Source organism: Heptranchias perlo, chromosome 5 (assembly GCF_035084215.1).
Source record: "Heptranchias perlo isolate sHepPer1 chromosome 5, sHepPer1.hap1, whole genome shotgun sequence".
NCBI lineage: Eukaryota > Metazoa > Chordata > Chondrichthyes > Hexanchiformes > Hexanchidae > Heptranchias > Heptranchias perlo.
The window spans coordinates 123,997,349-124,014,459 of NC_090329.1; the positions used below are offsets into that span (position 1 = coordinate 123,997,349).

Genomic DNA, 17,111 nt, shown 5'->3' on the forward strand with positions numbered 1-17,111 from the left:
GAACAAATACCATCACCTGGAATGGAGTAATCGCTGACCTCATGCAAATTGATCCACTGTCAAACGTAACATGACGTCTACAATAGAAAAAGCCAATTTTCTAGAAACAACAACAACTTGCATTTATATAGCGCCTTAAACGTAGTAAAATGTCCTCAGGCTCGTCACAGAAGCATTAGTTTTTAAGGAGCGACTTAACGGAGGAGAGAGAGGTAGAGGCGGAGAGGTTTAGGGAGGAAATTCCAGAGCTTAGGGCCTAGGCAGCTGAAGGTACGGCCGCCAATGGTGGAGCGATGAAAATCGGGGATGCGCAAGAGGCCAGAATTGGAGGAGCGCAGAGATCTCGGAGGGTTGTAGGGCTGGAGGAGGTTACATAGATGGAGGGATTTGAAAACAAGGATGAGAATTTTAAAGTCGAGACGTTGTCGGACCGGGAACCTATGAAGTGAGCACGGGGGTGATGGGTGAGCAGGACTTGGTGCGAGTTAGGAAACGGGCAGCAGAGTTTTAGATGAGCTCAAGTTTACGGTGGTAAACCAGTGAACATATGTCACCTGTAAGCACGAATACAATGCCTTTTTTCCTTTTGACCCCATTTTAGGATACACTTAGCCTTACTAGAGCATGCCACTAATTTGTGGGTGAGCTCATCCCATAATCAGCATGACTTCTAGTTCTAAAAGGAAAATTAAACTGCATCTGTTTGCAATTGTTTTTTTTTTGCATTGATTCCAAGCAAACCCAGCAAAATTATCCACAACCTACTGTGGCTGGTTTTAAGGTCAACTGTTTGTGGTCATTTATGGCCATGTTATTTATGACCAAATACTGAGAAAATAAAATCCGTGGTATTGTACGGCTGCCACCTTTTACTCGGTCCAAAAGCGAATGGGCCCGGGCATTTGAAAAATGCTGTATGAGATGTGTGAAATGGGTTTGGAAGCGCACTCATTTTTCAGACGTTTGATATCCTGCTTTCATTTCTCAAAATTATCAGGCAGCCATCCCCAAAGTCGGACTAATCGGTTACACACCATATGGGTGGTCACCCAAAGGTACAGGAGCGTGTTACAAGTTCTCTACTTGATCTCCTTTATCTGTACAAAGAAAGCATGATATCAGTGGATGTAGTAGATAAACAGGATATTATCCCTTTTGGGTGCCCTACGTCAATGCTGACGCATGGTGCATTTTTTATACAATGAGCCATGCAGGCTAGTCAATGACAAATTGTTTTCAACCAGTGGGTTACCATTTATTAGCTCATTTTAGTGTGTTTCTGGGATACTTTTGTATAGGCACACCAAGGAAGTAATGGTAATTTCCTCCCTGGTTGCAGCATGGAATTTTTGACTGCGCCGTTAAGGCTATTGAGAACCTCCAAACTCATTGAGTTGATAGATCTGCACATTTTTCAGTTTGTTTTACGCTAAAGACAATGGCAACTTAGTGTTAATTTTACATTACCAGCTAGATGGCAGTAAGAACACCCTAGCATCAAAATGTTCCTTTTCCCTACCGATCATTTATGGGTACCTCAGGTGCAGCATTGATGCTTCAGTAGCAGTGCTCCACAAACAGAACGCACTGCGTAGTAATGGAGGGGATGGGGAATGTGGCTTGCGTGCTGTAAGACAGTATCTTTAATGCAGACCTTGCTGCTAATGCTATTTAGAAGTGCCACAAATGAAATAAAGTGTAATCCGGTTAATTATCTTTCTAATTACTTTCCTGGAATGAAGGGGGGGATAAATCAACCTTTAACCCTCTGTAATGGAAAATTTGCAAGTTTATTTACAAAAAAGTAAATGTTCATTCTGTTTTTTTCTCCCCAGTTCTTTACTACCTGTTGATTATGTACAACATTACACAAAATGTTTACTCTGCTGCTTTGGTTTTATATCTACCACACATTGAGTAGAAAATGTTTGACCTTGGAATAATAAAGCTCCCCTTTCTATGCATTTGGATGTGGGTTGTTATGAGTTACTTGATTACAGTAGAAAGAAAAATGTAATGCCGTCCTTGGTACTTTGCTTACTGGCAGAGTTGCTATTTGTGTCTCAGTGTTGTTTATGCCAGAAATCTACACAGACTACCCATTTTTTCCAAACCTAAAGGGCAGCCACAGTAAACTAAAAATGTTTAAGTATTTTTGCCCTATTTCGTAAATGATTCTATCCTCATACAGATCTGTAAGCACATTTACAAACAAGGTTCCGATGCTACAGCACAGAGGAAGATATCCGGTTGCCTCATCGTCGGATTTTTCCCTACCTTTGCCACCAGTTGCTGCATTCCTCCTGACAGCCTGGATAAGACACAGAGCTATCCCATTAGGGAATCACTAGTATGGAATGTTAATGCTGCACCAAGCTGGGCAACCTGGCAGATATAAGTCCAAAAATATAAAAGAAACGTCCACCAGCCCCATATATCATTATCTAAGTTGTGCCATCTTCAGTTGTAGACCATTGTCACATTCAAATGTGGGTGCCACTCAGAATACCAGGAAGCAAGATCAGCCTGTTCGGGGGAGGGCGAGGGCTATCAGCTGACAGTTCTCATATACGATTTTCTATAATACTAAAAGAAAGAGTTTGCATTTATTTGGCGCAGTACTGAGAGAGTGCTACATTTTTTGGAGAAGCAGTCTTTCAGATGATACGTTGAACCATGGCCCCATCTGCTTATCAGGTGGATGTAAAAGATTCAGTAGTGCTATTTGAAATATCAGCCTAGACTATGGCGTTTGAATTAGTTGCTGACTTAGCTTCTGACTTAGTTGCAAGAGTGCTACCAGTTGAGCCAAGGTGACATTTGTGGAGCTGGATAACAATTTAGCATTGTTTTTCTAAATCAGAGGCCTCAAAAGTTCCTCATAACCTGATCAGAGGTGTATATTTAAGTGTCTATTGATCACAAAAATGGGTTAGTGATCCACCATTTGAGTGAAACTTCTTGGTGTGTGTTACCACTAGGTCTCAGAACCACTTTTGGTATATGTACAATTTAAATTATGGCTTTTTACTCATTAATAAAACTTTGTATGATCTGCCAAACTGAGCTAAGTCCTTACTGCTGCCATAGCAAAAGAGACCTAACCCATCTCCTTTTCATAGATCCGAAGGTTGCCTACAAATGCTGATCGCAGGCCTCTGGACGTCTGCTTGTGTCACTAGAGCAATCAGGAATGGTTGATTTTTTTTTTCATCCCACTAACTTTAAACACAGAGCTAATTATAGCATCCTGACTATTGCTGACTCAGCAAAGATCTAGAATCAGACCTGGGTACTTTTGGTTATTGTGTCTTTAGTGCTATGCCAGTCAGTGCCTTTACCCACGACACGGCTGGGAGAGCTCCAACTTCTTTTTATACAGTCCTTAGCTTTGCAATAGTAGAATCAATGCAGTGGATGTTTATACCATTACTACTAGCGCGACCAACACTTATGGCCCAAAGGTTTAGGGGTAACTAATTTATGCCGAAACATACTAAGCGTGAATTTCCTCCATCATTTGCACCACTGCAGTTACATTAGTTGAAACCCCATTTGGCTCATTAACATAGCTCCGCCCATGCGAAAGACCAGAAGACACGAGTTTCCTCCATTTGTGCCAGTTCTAATCAGATGTACATTTACACCAAAAATTGTAGGTGCAGCAGGACTTGAAGTCACCATTTCTGGTGTTTTATAGCGATTTTGTTTAGCGTTTTTTTGATTACTCCTTACTGAGACCTGCACTGTATTTTCTATATCTTTGAATGCTGTTTTATGGCATCAAAATCTGTTATAAAAAAGAGACAAGCTTCCACAATTGCATTTTCTTAAACATGTTGTGCTTAATGTGCATAAATGATGGTTTGATGGCTTTAAACTTTAATTTTCATAACATCAATAAGATAAAGAGGGACTTAATGAAGGAAGATGGTATATGTTCCACGCTTTCATCGGGCCCCGATTGTTCTGTCGTGTGCTAATACGATTCTTAGGAAATTTAGGCATATGTTTCGGCATGCAACATCAGTATAGAAACTGGCATAAATGTCGGCGAGATTTCTGCGTAGCTGTGATGCAGGAAATTTCCTGCCTATGAGTAAAGGTGAAAGTTGTAGATCTTGCTTTTATACCAAGTAAAATCAACAGGAAGTTAAAATATTTCTGCTGCTTTTGGCAGTAGGCTGCAAAGCCATAAAAATGTTTTGCACCTCTTTTATTAATTGACAGGCGACCTTTCAGCTGTTTTTTTTTGTGTGGCTGAGACATTTCTACAATCAACACCATGTCTGTGCGCTGATATTTACAAAGAATGTATTCACTTAGTTGTTCTGCCTTCCATCTATCCCACAGCAGGAGAAATGTCACTTGGACGTCAGGAGGCTTTTGAGATCTTCAGGAGGGACTATGCTGACAGCGTGACCATTGAAGACAACAAACAGCTTCTGAAGCAGCGGTGAGTCACTTCTGAACAGTACCTGATGAAGGAATAAAAAGAAAGACTGCCTGTTGATTCAGAATTAGTCACTTACTGCTTGACATAATCAAAACGAGCATTATGGTAAAAACAGTGACAGGTTTTGAAAAAGTATTGGAATGCCTTGTACTACAGATAAATAACCATTGAAAAGATTACCAGTCCCCAACATTGCCATTAACAGAAAGTGAACAGCAATAAGTTACAGTTGATTATTGTCATTACCTTGATGAGATGAAGAGCAGTCTCCAAAATTAAGTTGGTGTTTATTGGAGCTGAGCCTTTTCAAAATTAATAAAGGTGGTAACTTATACAGTGATGTGGTGAGAACTTCACACTGGACCCAACCTAACACACGAACGCACACCTCTCCCATACCCATAATTATTTTGTGCTCATCAAAATGAGAAATGTAAATGATGGGAGAATGGAACAGTTTTTCATTTTTGTACCCTGTATCAATTTCAGAAGAAATGCAAAACTCCAAGGAAATAATGAGTTTTTATGGAGAATAAACTTATATAACTGAAAATTGATGGAATGGCCTTCACCGTCAAAGAGCTTGCTGTCTTGTCTCAAAGATGAATAGCCACTTGGGTGAGGTACTTACAGCTTCCAGGCATATATAATAAGCATGCCTTCTGGAAAGGAAGGAAGTAAAGGGGTCATATTTGAAAAACAAGTGATGTTAGTGTTATAGAAAGTACAGAGAAATGAAGAAAAGATCTGCTACCATGGTGAATGATTCATTCATCTTGACAGCAGTAAATAAAAACAAATACTTATTTGCTAAGCTTAATAATGGAGAGAAGTAGATTACTCCAGCTTCTCAGGAATTTCAACAGTTTTCCATCCATGAGCTGCTTAAATTAGATCCTGCCCCAGAAAACCAAAGAAAGGGCTCACTACATCCAGCAGACCCACAACATTCCAGAACCTCAGTCCTTAAGATCCTAAGATACCAGACATGTTATGAGTTGCTCGAGAAATCAAGGGGGCCCTTTTCCAAAGTTGCCATATTTTAATTTATGCCGTCCATATTGGAATCCAGAGAGGAAGTTTGTGGTGGTCACTTACATAACAGGAGATGATAAAATGCTGTTGGTGTCGTGTATGGCCTCCTTTATAATGAGCTAGTCTTCCACGTGAGATTGAAGCTGAAGTTTGTGCAGTTCAAAGGAGACAGTCCCTGTCTCTTAGCACCTAACTCCTAGTTGCTTTTAGATATTAATAGAATGGCCGTAGAGAGGGAGTGACAGTACCAGTAGTGATAGTTTACTCAGTCCCAAATGCAACTAAGTCAAGCCTAGTGCAGAAAGTAGAAAGAAGAAATCACTTGCATTTGTGGCATCCTCAGGATGTCCCAAAATGCTTTACAATGACTGGATTACTTTTTGGAGTGTTTTCACTGATGTTATGTAGGTTAACACAGCAGCCAGTTTGAACACAGCAAGGTCCTGCAAACAGAAAATGAGATGAATGACCAGTTGATGTATTTTTGGTGGGTTGGCTGAGGCAAAACACCAGGAGAACTCCCAGCTGTTCTTCCAATAGTGCCATGGGTAGGCAGACAAGAGTTTCATTGGAAAGGAAATAAAGCCTGGGATAAGGAACGAGAAGGGGAGCTTAGTATGAACGAGTGGACAGAGGTGTGAAGAAAAGCATATGCCATGTGCGCTCAAATTGAACTCATGCAAGTGAAAGTGCCACTTATTGCTTAAAATGCTGCGTTCAGCATGGAGATACAAGAGGCCAGTTGTTGGAGGCGTGATATTGACAAAACCAACCATATTCACATCACTATGGGGATGCCAACCCCTGGGAAAATTATAGGAAGGACAGTTGAATAAATTCAACCAGATATTGAGATGTAAACTGAAAAAATCTAAAATCGGATGTCTTGGGAAATACCCTGGAAGGGGTGCACGAACATATACTGTTAGCAGTATTGAGAGGAAAGAAACTTCTGTTCGTGCCTCAGGACATCTCAAAGCACTTTACAGCCAATGAATTACTTTTTGAAGTGTTATCATTGTTGTTGTGTAGGCAAACGCAGCAGCCAATTTCTGCACAGCAAGGACCCACAAACGGGAAATGAGATAAATAACCAATTAATTTATCCTTTGTGATGTTGGCAAAGGGAGGAATGTTGCATAGGAACAGGATTAGGCCATTCAGCCCCTCAAGCCTGTTCTGCCATTCAGTTAGATTAAGGCTGACCCGTATCTTAACTTCATTTACCTGCCTTGATCTTAATACCCTTACCTAACAAAAATCTATCAATCTCAGTTTTGAAATTTTCAATTGACCCAGCCTCAGCAGCTTTTTGGGGGAGAGAGTTCCAGATTCCCACTACCAATGTCGGCCAAGATGCCAAAAGAATTTTCAAGTGGTGCCATTAGATCGTTTACTTCCACCTGAAAGATAGGTATGGCCATACCTCATCCAAAACACACGAAAAGACTTGGTACAGTTGAATTTTTTTTGTGCAGTTTTGTGCTTGGTGACACATGGAAAATCAAAGATTAACACAAAAACTAGGAGGTCAGGAATAGGAAACAGTCATGTGGCCCATCGAAGCTCATCCCTCTAATACCCTATATTCCCCATTGAGTTGTCCAGTTGCATTTTTAATAGACCCAATGTTTCTTGTTTGGAAGATGATTTCAAACATTTATCACTCATTGACTAAAGAAACTTTCCTGTTGAATCTAGGATTAAAAAAAGGAATTTCCAGCCAGTGGCGACTTCTTCCATACACTCAGAATCATCTGCTAGGACTCAAACTTAACATCAGCAATATGTGACCTGGCAAAACTTGCCAGCTCCATTTCCAACTTTAATAACTCAACATGCTTTCAAACATGCATCATGACATTAAAAACAAAATCCCAACCATACTGTGTTTGTAAATGAATGTGGTCAGATTATCATTACCACAACTGCAACTGCATTACAACCCAGAATTAAGGCTCATTAATCACTCCCATTAAGAAGCCATGGGAAATACAATATTATTTCTGTCTCATGTGAAACATGTAGTGTAGTTAGAAGTTAAATCTGTCCGTGAGGTGCTTAGCTATTGATGTTGTATGTATGGGCTTTCAAAAGGCACTTGATAAAGTACCACATAATAGACTTGTTAGCAAAATTAAAGCCCATGGGAATAAAGGGACAGTGGCAGCATGGATACAAAATTCGCTAAGGGATAGAAAGCAGAGAATAGTGGTGAACGGTTGTTTTTCAGACTGGAGGGAAGTGGTGTTACCCAGGGGTCAGTATTAGAACCACTGCTCTTTTTGATATATATTAATGACCTGGAATTGGGTATACTGGGTATAATTTCAAAGATTACAGATGACACAAAACTCAGAAATGTAGTAAACAGTGAGGAGGATAGTAACAGACTTCAGGAGGACATAGACAGACTGGTGAAATAGGGAGACACATGGCAGATGAAATTTAACGCAGAGAAGTGTGAAGTGATCCGTTTTGGTAGGAAGAATGAGGAGAGGCAATAAAAACGAAATGGTGTAATTTTAAAGGGGTTGCAGGAACAGAGAGACCTGTGGGTGTATGTACACAAATCTTTGAAGGTGGCAAGACAAGTTGAGAAGACTGTTAAAAAAAGCATATGGGATTTTGGGATTTATTAATAGAGACATAGAGTACAAAAGCAAATAAGTTACGCTAAACCTTTATAAAACACTGGTTAGGCTTCAGCTGGAGTATTGTGTTCAATTCTGGGCACTATATTTTAGGAAAGATGTCAAGGCCTTAGCGAAGGTGCAGAAAGGATTTACTAGAATGGTACCAAGGATGAGGGACTTCAGTTATGTGGAGAGACTAGAAAAGCTGGGGTTGTTCTCTTTGAAGCAGAGAAGGATAAGAGGAGATTTGATAGAGGTGTTCAAAATCATTAATGGTTTTGATAGAGTGAATAAGGAAAAACTGTTTCCAGTGACAGAACAGTCAGTAACCAGAGGACACAGATTTATGGAGATTGGCAAAAGAACCAGAGGCAACATGAGGAAACATTTGTTTACGCAGCGAGTTGTTATGATCTAGAATGCACTGCCTGAAAGGGTGATGGATGCAGATTCAGTAGTAACTTTCAAAAGGGAATTGGTAAATACTTGAAGGGACAAAATTTACAGGGCAAAGGGGAAGGATCAGGGGAGTGGGACTAATTGGATAGCTCTTTCAAAGAGCCGGCACAGGCACAATGGGCCAGATGGCCTCCTTCTGTGTTGTACCACACGATGATACTATTGGGTAGTTCGATGTATAGTCCCGAAATTCCTTGGGGGTTCCACCAGTCTGCTGCCATATCTCTGACTGCTTCCGGTAGTTTCCTGGTTGCATTCTAAGGGGTAGAACCTCCATTCTCCCCTTAAAAGGCAAATGGTGGCAAGGAGGTGGAGCCAGTCACGGGGACTTCCTGCACCAGAAATTTCCATTCTTTAGGCTCACTTGGGATCTGGTGCATCAGCGGAGCCTGGTATGCCGAGTGAGTTGAGTTGTACTGGCCTTCACGCGGCACGTGGGTCCCACTGGTGAGGAACCAGGGAAACAGTGTGAACCTCTGAAGAAAGCCCCCCAATTTTTATTTTTAATGTTTGGCCGTCTAACACAGGGGCTGAGGAAGACATGGTAGGCGGGGAAGCCTCGGTCACCCCTTAAGGCTGGCAGGTGCTGGAGTTTCCAGCTGGCTATCCCTCAGGACAGGTAGATGTTGGAGTTGCGGCCAAATTAGTGCTTGCAGCCACCTTTCCCATGCTAATTGAGGTGCCCTCCCATTGACCCCACAAACTCCAGCAAGGTCAGTACTGGAGAGAGCTGGTGAGTGCGACTCAGTGCAACAGCCCAGATCACAAACCTCGGATTTTCGACCCTTATGTGTGAGGGCAGCCCTTTTTCTTGTTATTAAACGACTGCTTTTTAATAAGAAAAATCTTTGTTGATTTTCAGAGTTGTAAGGACTTTGGCCAGGTACTCATTGTTCTGGTTTTGGTTACTTTTCTAGATGGCTTTGGGGATTAAGAGGTTAGGTTTCCTTTTACATTCAAGCTCCCCTATTGTTCTATGTGGAAAAAAAATCTTAAAAGTTCCCTTTTAAAAAAAATCCTAGTTTAAGAGCTTCTCCATGGGGGCCCGTTAGTCTTCTATTGGCTGAGTAAAACATTGAAATTAATGCATTTTGGAAACATCAGCCAAGAGTTGAGCATTTGTGAAGTGTATCTGCTTCCTACCACATAACAGCTAATCAGAAATTGAGGGAAAAAATAGAGGAACATTGTCAGTGTTCTGAAAAAAGTTGATACAACATCAAGAACAGTCAATACATTGATACGACAACAACAAGTTGCATTTCTAATGTGTCTTTAATGTAGTAAAACGTCCCAAGGCGCTTCACAGGAGTGATTATCAAACAAAATTTGACACGAGCCGCATAAGGAGGTATTAGGACAGCTGATCAAAAGCTTGGTCAAAAAGGTAGGTTTTAAGGAGCGCCTTAAAGGAGGAGAGAGAGGCGGAGAGGTTTAGGAAGGGAATTCCAGAGCTTAGGGCCTAAGCAGCTGAATGCACAGTCCCCAATGGTAGGGCAATTACAATAGGGGATGCACAAGATGCCAGAATTGGAGGAGCGCAGAGATCTCGGAGGATTGTAGGGCTGGAGGAGGTTACAGAGATAGGGAGAGGGCGAGGCCATGGAGGGATTTGAAAACAAGGGTAAGAATTTTAAATTTGAGGCATTGCCAGACCAATGTAGGTCAGCGAGCACAGGGGTGACGGATGAACGGGATTTGGTGCGAGTTAGGATATGGGCAGCACGGTTTTGGATGAACTCAAGTTTACGGAGGGTGCAAGATGGGAAGCCGGCCACGAAAGCATTGGAATAGCCGAATCAAGAGGTAACAATGGCATGGATGAGGTTTTCAGCAGCAGATGAGCTGAGACAGGGGCGGAAAGGCGCAATGTTATAGAGGTGGAAGTAAGCGGTCTTGTGATGGAATGGATATGTGGTCGGAAGTTCATCTCAGGGTTAGATAGGACGCCAAGGTTGCAAACAGTCTGGATCAGCCTCAGACAGTGGCCAGGGAGAGGGATGGAATCGGTGGCTAGGGAATGGAGCTTGTGGCGGGGACCGAAGATAATGGCTTCGGTCTTCCCAATATTGAATTGGAGGAAATTTCTGCTCATCCAATACCGGATGTCGGACAAGCAACTTGACAAATCAGAGGCAGTGGAGGTACAAGTGTTAAAAGCTGGATGTATGGAACTCCTTCAACCCTTCCCGCCACTACGATGGTGGTGGGCAAAGACATACTCAGTTGTTGAACTAAAGGGTCTATGATGATTTTGCTGATCTTGGAGCAGTAATTGAAGCACAGTATCTCTGGGCTAGGGAGGAGAAAAAATTAGCCAAGGGTTCTACTCCTGATCGCTATCTTATGGCCATCTGTTGGACAGTGCCACATGAGAATGGAATTAGGCTTGAACATAATGCCCCACCTGCACTCAGTGTCAAGACTCACACGTGAAAAATGGCTAATTTTGGTGAGATGTTGAAGGGAGAAAACATAATGATGCCAATTTTCCTAGCCCTCTTTGACTGGGTATAGATGGGCACAGCACACCCAAAGCGTGCTCCACCTGTCCAGGCTTCAGAATGCCCAAAATTAGGCCTGGTCACAGCCGTGGTGCAGGCACTCTCTTTGGCAGGAATTTGCAATGGAAAAGAGGGGCAGAAACAGTAATTCAGCTGCAGGCCTGGTCTGGGGATACTAGGTGCAAGCCCACCACCAGCTTCTTAGTGCACCGTTGCATACGGGCTCCGTTCTGGGGTAATGACAAGAAAGTGAGGCAGGAACGCCCCCTCCTACCTCAATATCGCTTCAATTGTGCCTATTGCAGGCACAGGCAAGGCCTAAGTTCATCACTTTGGGAAAGACCTGGAAGACCCAGTTTCATGACTTTGGGGAATATCAAGTTAATGTAAACAGGGCGGAGACTTAGTGTCACTGGTGTCCATCCCAGTTTCCTGCCATTCGTGCCCAAGGATTAAGCATTCCCTCAGTGCCGTTGACAGGAAAATCGGCCCCTATATTAAAATGAAAATGAATGTAGTCCAGGGAGAGTCCGTGCTCCCTACTGTTTGACTAGGGAAAATGTAGGAAATGAGAATTCCAGTGAAAAGCACTGAGATAAGAAAATAAACAAAATTAATGTGGTCTACATCTACCAGTAAGCATTTACTAATCATAGACCTTACCCTTAGAGGGACCTTCGTCTTTGGTCCTTTTTTATTTTCATCTTGTCCCATTCATTTTGTTTTCACCAGGTTCACTGAAGCAAAATCACTTGGAGAAAAAGTGAATCAGGCCAGGAATAAGATTAGTGAGTACCCATATTATGTTCAAACGGCATTATATTACAAAGAATACCTCACTGATGTGGGTAGAATCATGAACATAAAGATTAAAAGTCTCCAGTCCAATTTTCAAGAATCCAGTATTACTTTCAAGGACTTAGCAGAGATAAAGTTGGCACAAGCTGTTTTGGCACTAGACATCTTCAGCGTGTTGTACAAATACAAGCTGACCTAGGATTTACCAGGCATACTAGTGACAGCTAATGTGAAAAAACAAAATAAACCAAGAACTTGCATTTATATAGTGCCTTTCACAACCTCAGGACATCCCAAAGTGCTTCACAGCCAATGAAATACCTTTGCAGTGTAATGAAATGCGGCAGCCAGTTTGCACACAGCAAGATCCCACAAACAGCAATGAGATAAATGACCACATAATCTATTTTTAATAAGATCGGTTGAGGGATAAATGTTAGCCAGGACTCCAGCGGAACCTCTCTATGTTTTTCGAATAGCGCCATGGGATCTTTTACATCCACCTGAGAGGACAGGTTTTGATTTTGGTTTAAGATCTCACCCGACAGATGGCGCTTCTGACAATCCAGCACTCCCATCTCAGTCTCCCATCTCTCTCCACGCTCCATGTACACTCAGCACTTTGCCGCTCATTCTGTTCCCCTCCTTTAGGTCTCAAGCACAACTTGAACTTTGTCCCTCAGTCCTTCCTTCCCCTCTGTTTTTTTAACTGTTTCCTTCAATTAAAAAAAAACTCAGAAATAATAATTTATGCAGTAAATGATGTACAAAGATAAATGTAGTCTTTCTCAAGTAAATATATTTTAAAGCAGTCACGAAAGAAGGATAATTATATTGAGTGAAAAAATAAACTGATGATTGCAAAGCCAAATATTAGAGAAAAATCTTAAATTTTAAATTAAATTGAAATGGAAGTTAGCAGATAACATCAGCGATTGCTTCTATTATACTTTTTGATATTATTAAAATTACGATTAATATTTTCATCCATAAGCAATGCTATAAGTGGCTTGATCCGCATCATTCTCTTCACCACTATCATCGTCTTCCTCGGTAACATTTGAAGTTGGATGTTAGGAAATGTTTCTTTTCATTACCTCTGGAACAGACTACCAAAGTATGTGATGAGCATGGATTCCCTGCAGTCCTTCAAAAAGGAGCTGGACAAGTTATAGAGGGTAAATTGTGGGTCAGCTCAGATTAAAAGGATTTACGGATTCGCACAGTATCCTAGAGCTTTACTTTATTGTCTTAGGACTTGGAGAGGAATATTGCAGAGTTTTTCCTAAATTGGCCTTCGTTTTTTTTCTATTTCTTTTGCCTCTCCTAGGAGATTTCAGGATAAGGGGGTGAGTCAGTGGTGTATGTACCACACCATATGTAGTTATAGAGTCATAGAGTTATACAGCACAGATAGAGGCCCTTCGGCCCATCGTGTCCGCGCCGGCCATCAAGCCCTGTCTACTCTAATCCCATATTCCAGCATTTGGTCCGTAGCCTTGTATGCTATGGCATTTCAAGTGCTCATCCAAATGCTTGGGGGTGAGCTTTTCATATATTTATAATTATAAATGCTGCAAATACACAGCATCATGAGGCATATATTATGCACTAGCAACATCTCACAAACCGCGCTGAAATGACTGACCAGTTAAGCTATGTTTTTGGTAATATTACATTGAGTTACATCAAAACTACAACACAGAAACAGGCCATTTGGCCCAACTGGTCTATGCCGGGGTTTGTGCTCCACACGAGCCTCCTCCCTCCCTACCTCATCCAAACCTATCAGCATACCCTTCTATTCCTTTCTCCCTCATGTGCTTATCTAGCTTCCCCTTAAATGTATCAATGCTATTTGCCTCAACTACTCCTTGTGGTAGCAGGTTCCACATTCTTACCACTCTTTGGGTAAAGAAGTTTCTCCTGAATTCACTATTGGATTTATTAGCGACTACTTTATATTTATGACCTTTACAAGTGGAAACATTTTCTCTACTTCTACCCTATCAAACCCTTTCATTATCCTCAGGCTTCACTTTTCTAGACCAAAGAGCCCCAGCCAGTTCAGCCTTTCCTGATAAGTATATCCTCTTGTGAATCTTTTTTGTACCCTCTCTAATGCCTCTATGTCCTCTCTATAATATGGAGACCAGAACTGTGCACAATACTCCAAGTGTGGTCTAAACAAGGTTCGAGACAAGTTTATCATAACTTCTCTGCTTTTCAATTCTATCCCGCTAGAAATGAACCCCAGTGCTTGATTTGCCTTTTTTATGGCCTTATTAACCTGCGTCACTACTTTTAGTGATTTGTGTATCTGTACTCCTAGATCCATCTGCTCCTCTACCCCATTTAGACTCTTAAGACAAAAAAATTGGATAAGGGTCCCTTTCGGGCGGGGGTAGCGCAATGCGCTAGTATCCTGCACCTGACGGACCCTATGCAGGCAGGACGCAAGTTTGGACTCATCCGAGGACTTACCTGCAATCAGTGTTCCTTTCCAGGCCGTGCACATGGAATCAATGCAATTCACACTTTCCACCACCAGAGGGAGCACAATCTCTTAAAGGGAGGATACTTCTTAGAAATCTCTTAAAGGTAGCTGGTACTTGTTATTTGCTAAAAATAACAATCTACTGTCAGCACGAACTCTGAACGGAGATCAGACATGGCACATGTAAAACACAGATGCAGGTCCCATCCCTATGTTTACACACTGATGAGTTATGTTAAAACATTGAATAAAGATTGCGCACTACTAAATCCCACATCCTCCAATCTGCACGTCAAACCTCACCAATCTGCCGATCTGAGTTGGTACCAGGCCTGCGAGAGTGTGAGCACCAAGGTTCTCTGCTGATGCACTAGAGACCTTGGTGCAAGAGGTGGACAGAAGGAGGGACATCCTATATCCGTGGGGGGGCGAGGAAGAGGCCCCTCAGACATATACTCAAAAGGCAGTGGGAGGCAGCGGGGGACAAAGTCAATGCCAGGTGCAGCATCATGAACAAGGATGCAGTATAGGAAGAAGCTCAGTGTTTTGATATGAGTGGTCAAAGTGAGTGAGGTCAACTGTCAAGTGGCGTCTCCTATCAACTGCACCACGCACTACACCCTCCATCACCCACATACCAATAAACTCTTTCCATCAGTATTCAACTCTTCCAATCAGATGCTTCCTCTCACCCTTACAAATTACCACTGTTTCAAGCCGCCCACCCACAACTCACAGGCCACACACTGGCAGCTATTCAACCAGGACAGGCACATCAGCCAGACACACGTCCCGGTTTCTTGCAGGCGTATATCAAGAGGCAGCAAGTGGCAGTGCCATTTAGCCCCTCGAGCCTGTTCCACCATTCAATGAGATCATAGTGGACCTGTGACCTAACTCCATATACCCATCTTAGCCCCATATCCCTTAATACCCTTGGTTCACAGAAATCTATCAATCTCAGACTTAACATTCACAAGTGAGCTAGCATCAACTGCTGTCTGCAGAAGAGCGTTCCAAACGTCGCCCACCCTTTGCGTGTAGAAGCATTTCCTAACTTCACTCCTGCATGTCCTGGCTCTAAATGTTAGGCTATGTCCCTGCGTCCTAGTATTGAAGTATAGGAGACCTCCAAAAACAGTTACAAATGTCTCTGTAGCCAGAAGCAATAATCCAGCCACTAACCTGTAAATCCTGCATCGTCCCTTTAAATAGTGCCGGTGGGGGGTCCTCCTGGAACTCTAAGACACGTTCAGATGGTCGGGTTTAAGACTGTGCATTGAGTTGAGCATTAAGTCCCAAAATGGTGTCTATCACTTCAATTCAGCGTTGCACACTGATTGAAGCCATTTTCTCCCTACTTTGCAATGTTTCTAGCGTTCGTTATCTGCGCCTGCGCTAACTCCTATACCAAGATGCATCTGGCACTCGTCATGATGGAAGCATGCGTGCGCATCCAAGACGCTATCTTGGATGTCGGAGAGGCCGTGTAGCGCCGAATCAACGGGCGCTACACGGCCCACTTTAGCGCCCAAATTATCCAAGTAGTATGTGGCCTTTTTATTCTTCCTACCAAAAGGAGAGTACCCTTTCCTGTATGACTCTAGCCACCATCAATAGTGAAGTGCCATGTCAATGCACACTCTATTTTATTGCAGTGAATTCCAAAGTGCACTCAATCAACCTACTCTTTATTAACACCGCACTTCCCCAGGAGCTTAATCGTGCCTTTTTTTAAACCTGTTCTTGTGCTTGTAGTTGCCATCTGAGGGCCAGGATCATGGGATTGAGCTGACCCTCATCTCATGATAAGAACATAAGAACATAAGAACATAAGAAATTGGAGCAGGAGTAGGCCAATCGGCCCCTCGAGCCTGCTCCGCCATTCAATAAGATCATGGCTGATCTGATCCCAACCACAAATCTAAAGAACACAAGAAGTCGGAGCAGGACCCGGCCACATAGCCCCTGGGCCCTCTCCGCCACCCACAGGGCATTGACCGATCCGAACTCAGCTTCATGTCCAATTTCCTGCCCGCTCCCCATAACCCCTAATTCCCTTTACTTCTAGGAAACTGTCTATTTCTGTTTTAAATTTATCTAATGATGTAGCTTCCACAGCTTCCTGGGGCAGCAAATTCCACAGACCTACCACCCTCTGAGTGAAGAAGTTTCTCCTCATCTCAGTTTTGAAAGAGCAGCCCCTTATTCTAAGATTATGCCCCCTAGTTCTAGTTTCACCCATCTTTGGGAACATCCTTACTGCATCCACCCGATCAAGACCCTTCACAATCTTATATGTTTCAATAAGATCGCCTCTCATTCTTCTGAACTCCAATGAGTAGAGTCCCAATCTACTCAACCTCTCCTCATATGTCCGCCCCCTCATCCCCGGGATTAACCGAGTGAACCTTCTTTGTACTGCCTCGAGAGCAAGTATGTCTTTTCTTAAGTATGGAGACCAAAACTGTATGCAGTATTCCAGGTGCGGTCTCACCAATACCTGATATAACTTTCTCCTTGGCAGTTTATTGTCCCCTCCCATATTCCACTGGTGTAGTGCTCTGAGGAGGACAGCAGGAGGCCTGGCATGTGCAGATATCCTGAGAGACAGCGGTATCTTACAGCTGCGACTCCTGGGTAGCTTGATCCTAATCACCCTCCACCATCATCTTCCTCCTCCTGTTTCATGGACTTTTGCTAGAAGAGGATGAGGTACTTAAATG

At 42.6% G+C, this 17,111-nt stretch overlaps 1 protein-coding gene and 1 long non-coding RNA gene across 5 annotated transcripts in view; one reads left to right on the forward strand and one right to left on the reverse strand.

The window, feature by feature from the left end:
- Nucleotides 1-17,111, forward strand: part of kif6 (kinesin family member 6) — a 489,217-nt gene that overhangs the window by 286,116 nt on the left and 185,990 nt on the right. For all 4 annotated transcript variants that reach the window (XM_067985160.1, XM_067985162.1, XM_067985163.1 and 1 more), the window contains exons 14-15: nucleotides 4,354-4,456; nucleotides 11,823-11,878. In XM_067985160.1, coding sequence (XP_067841261.1) covers nucleotides 4,354-4,456; nucleotides 11,823-11,878 — 159 coding nt within the window. The remainder of the gene's footprint in view (nucleotides 1-4,353; nucleotides 4,457-11,822; nucleotides 11,879-17,111) is intronic.
- Nucleotides 4,181-14,432, reverse strand: LOC137322086 (uncharacterized). The gene is made up of 4 exons (XR_010962955.1): nucleotides 14,373-14,432; nucleotides 12,430-12,604; nucleotides 11,754-11,841; nucleotides 4,181-4,478 (listed from the first exon to the last, which is right to left on the reverse strand). It is a non-coding gene; the product is annotated as an uncharacterized lncRNA (long non-coding RNA).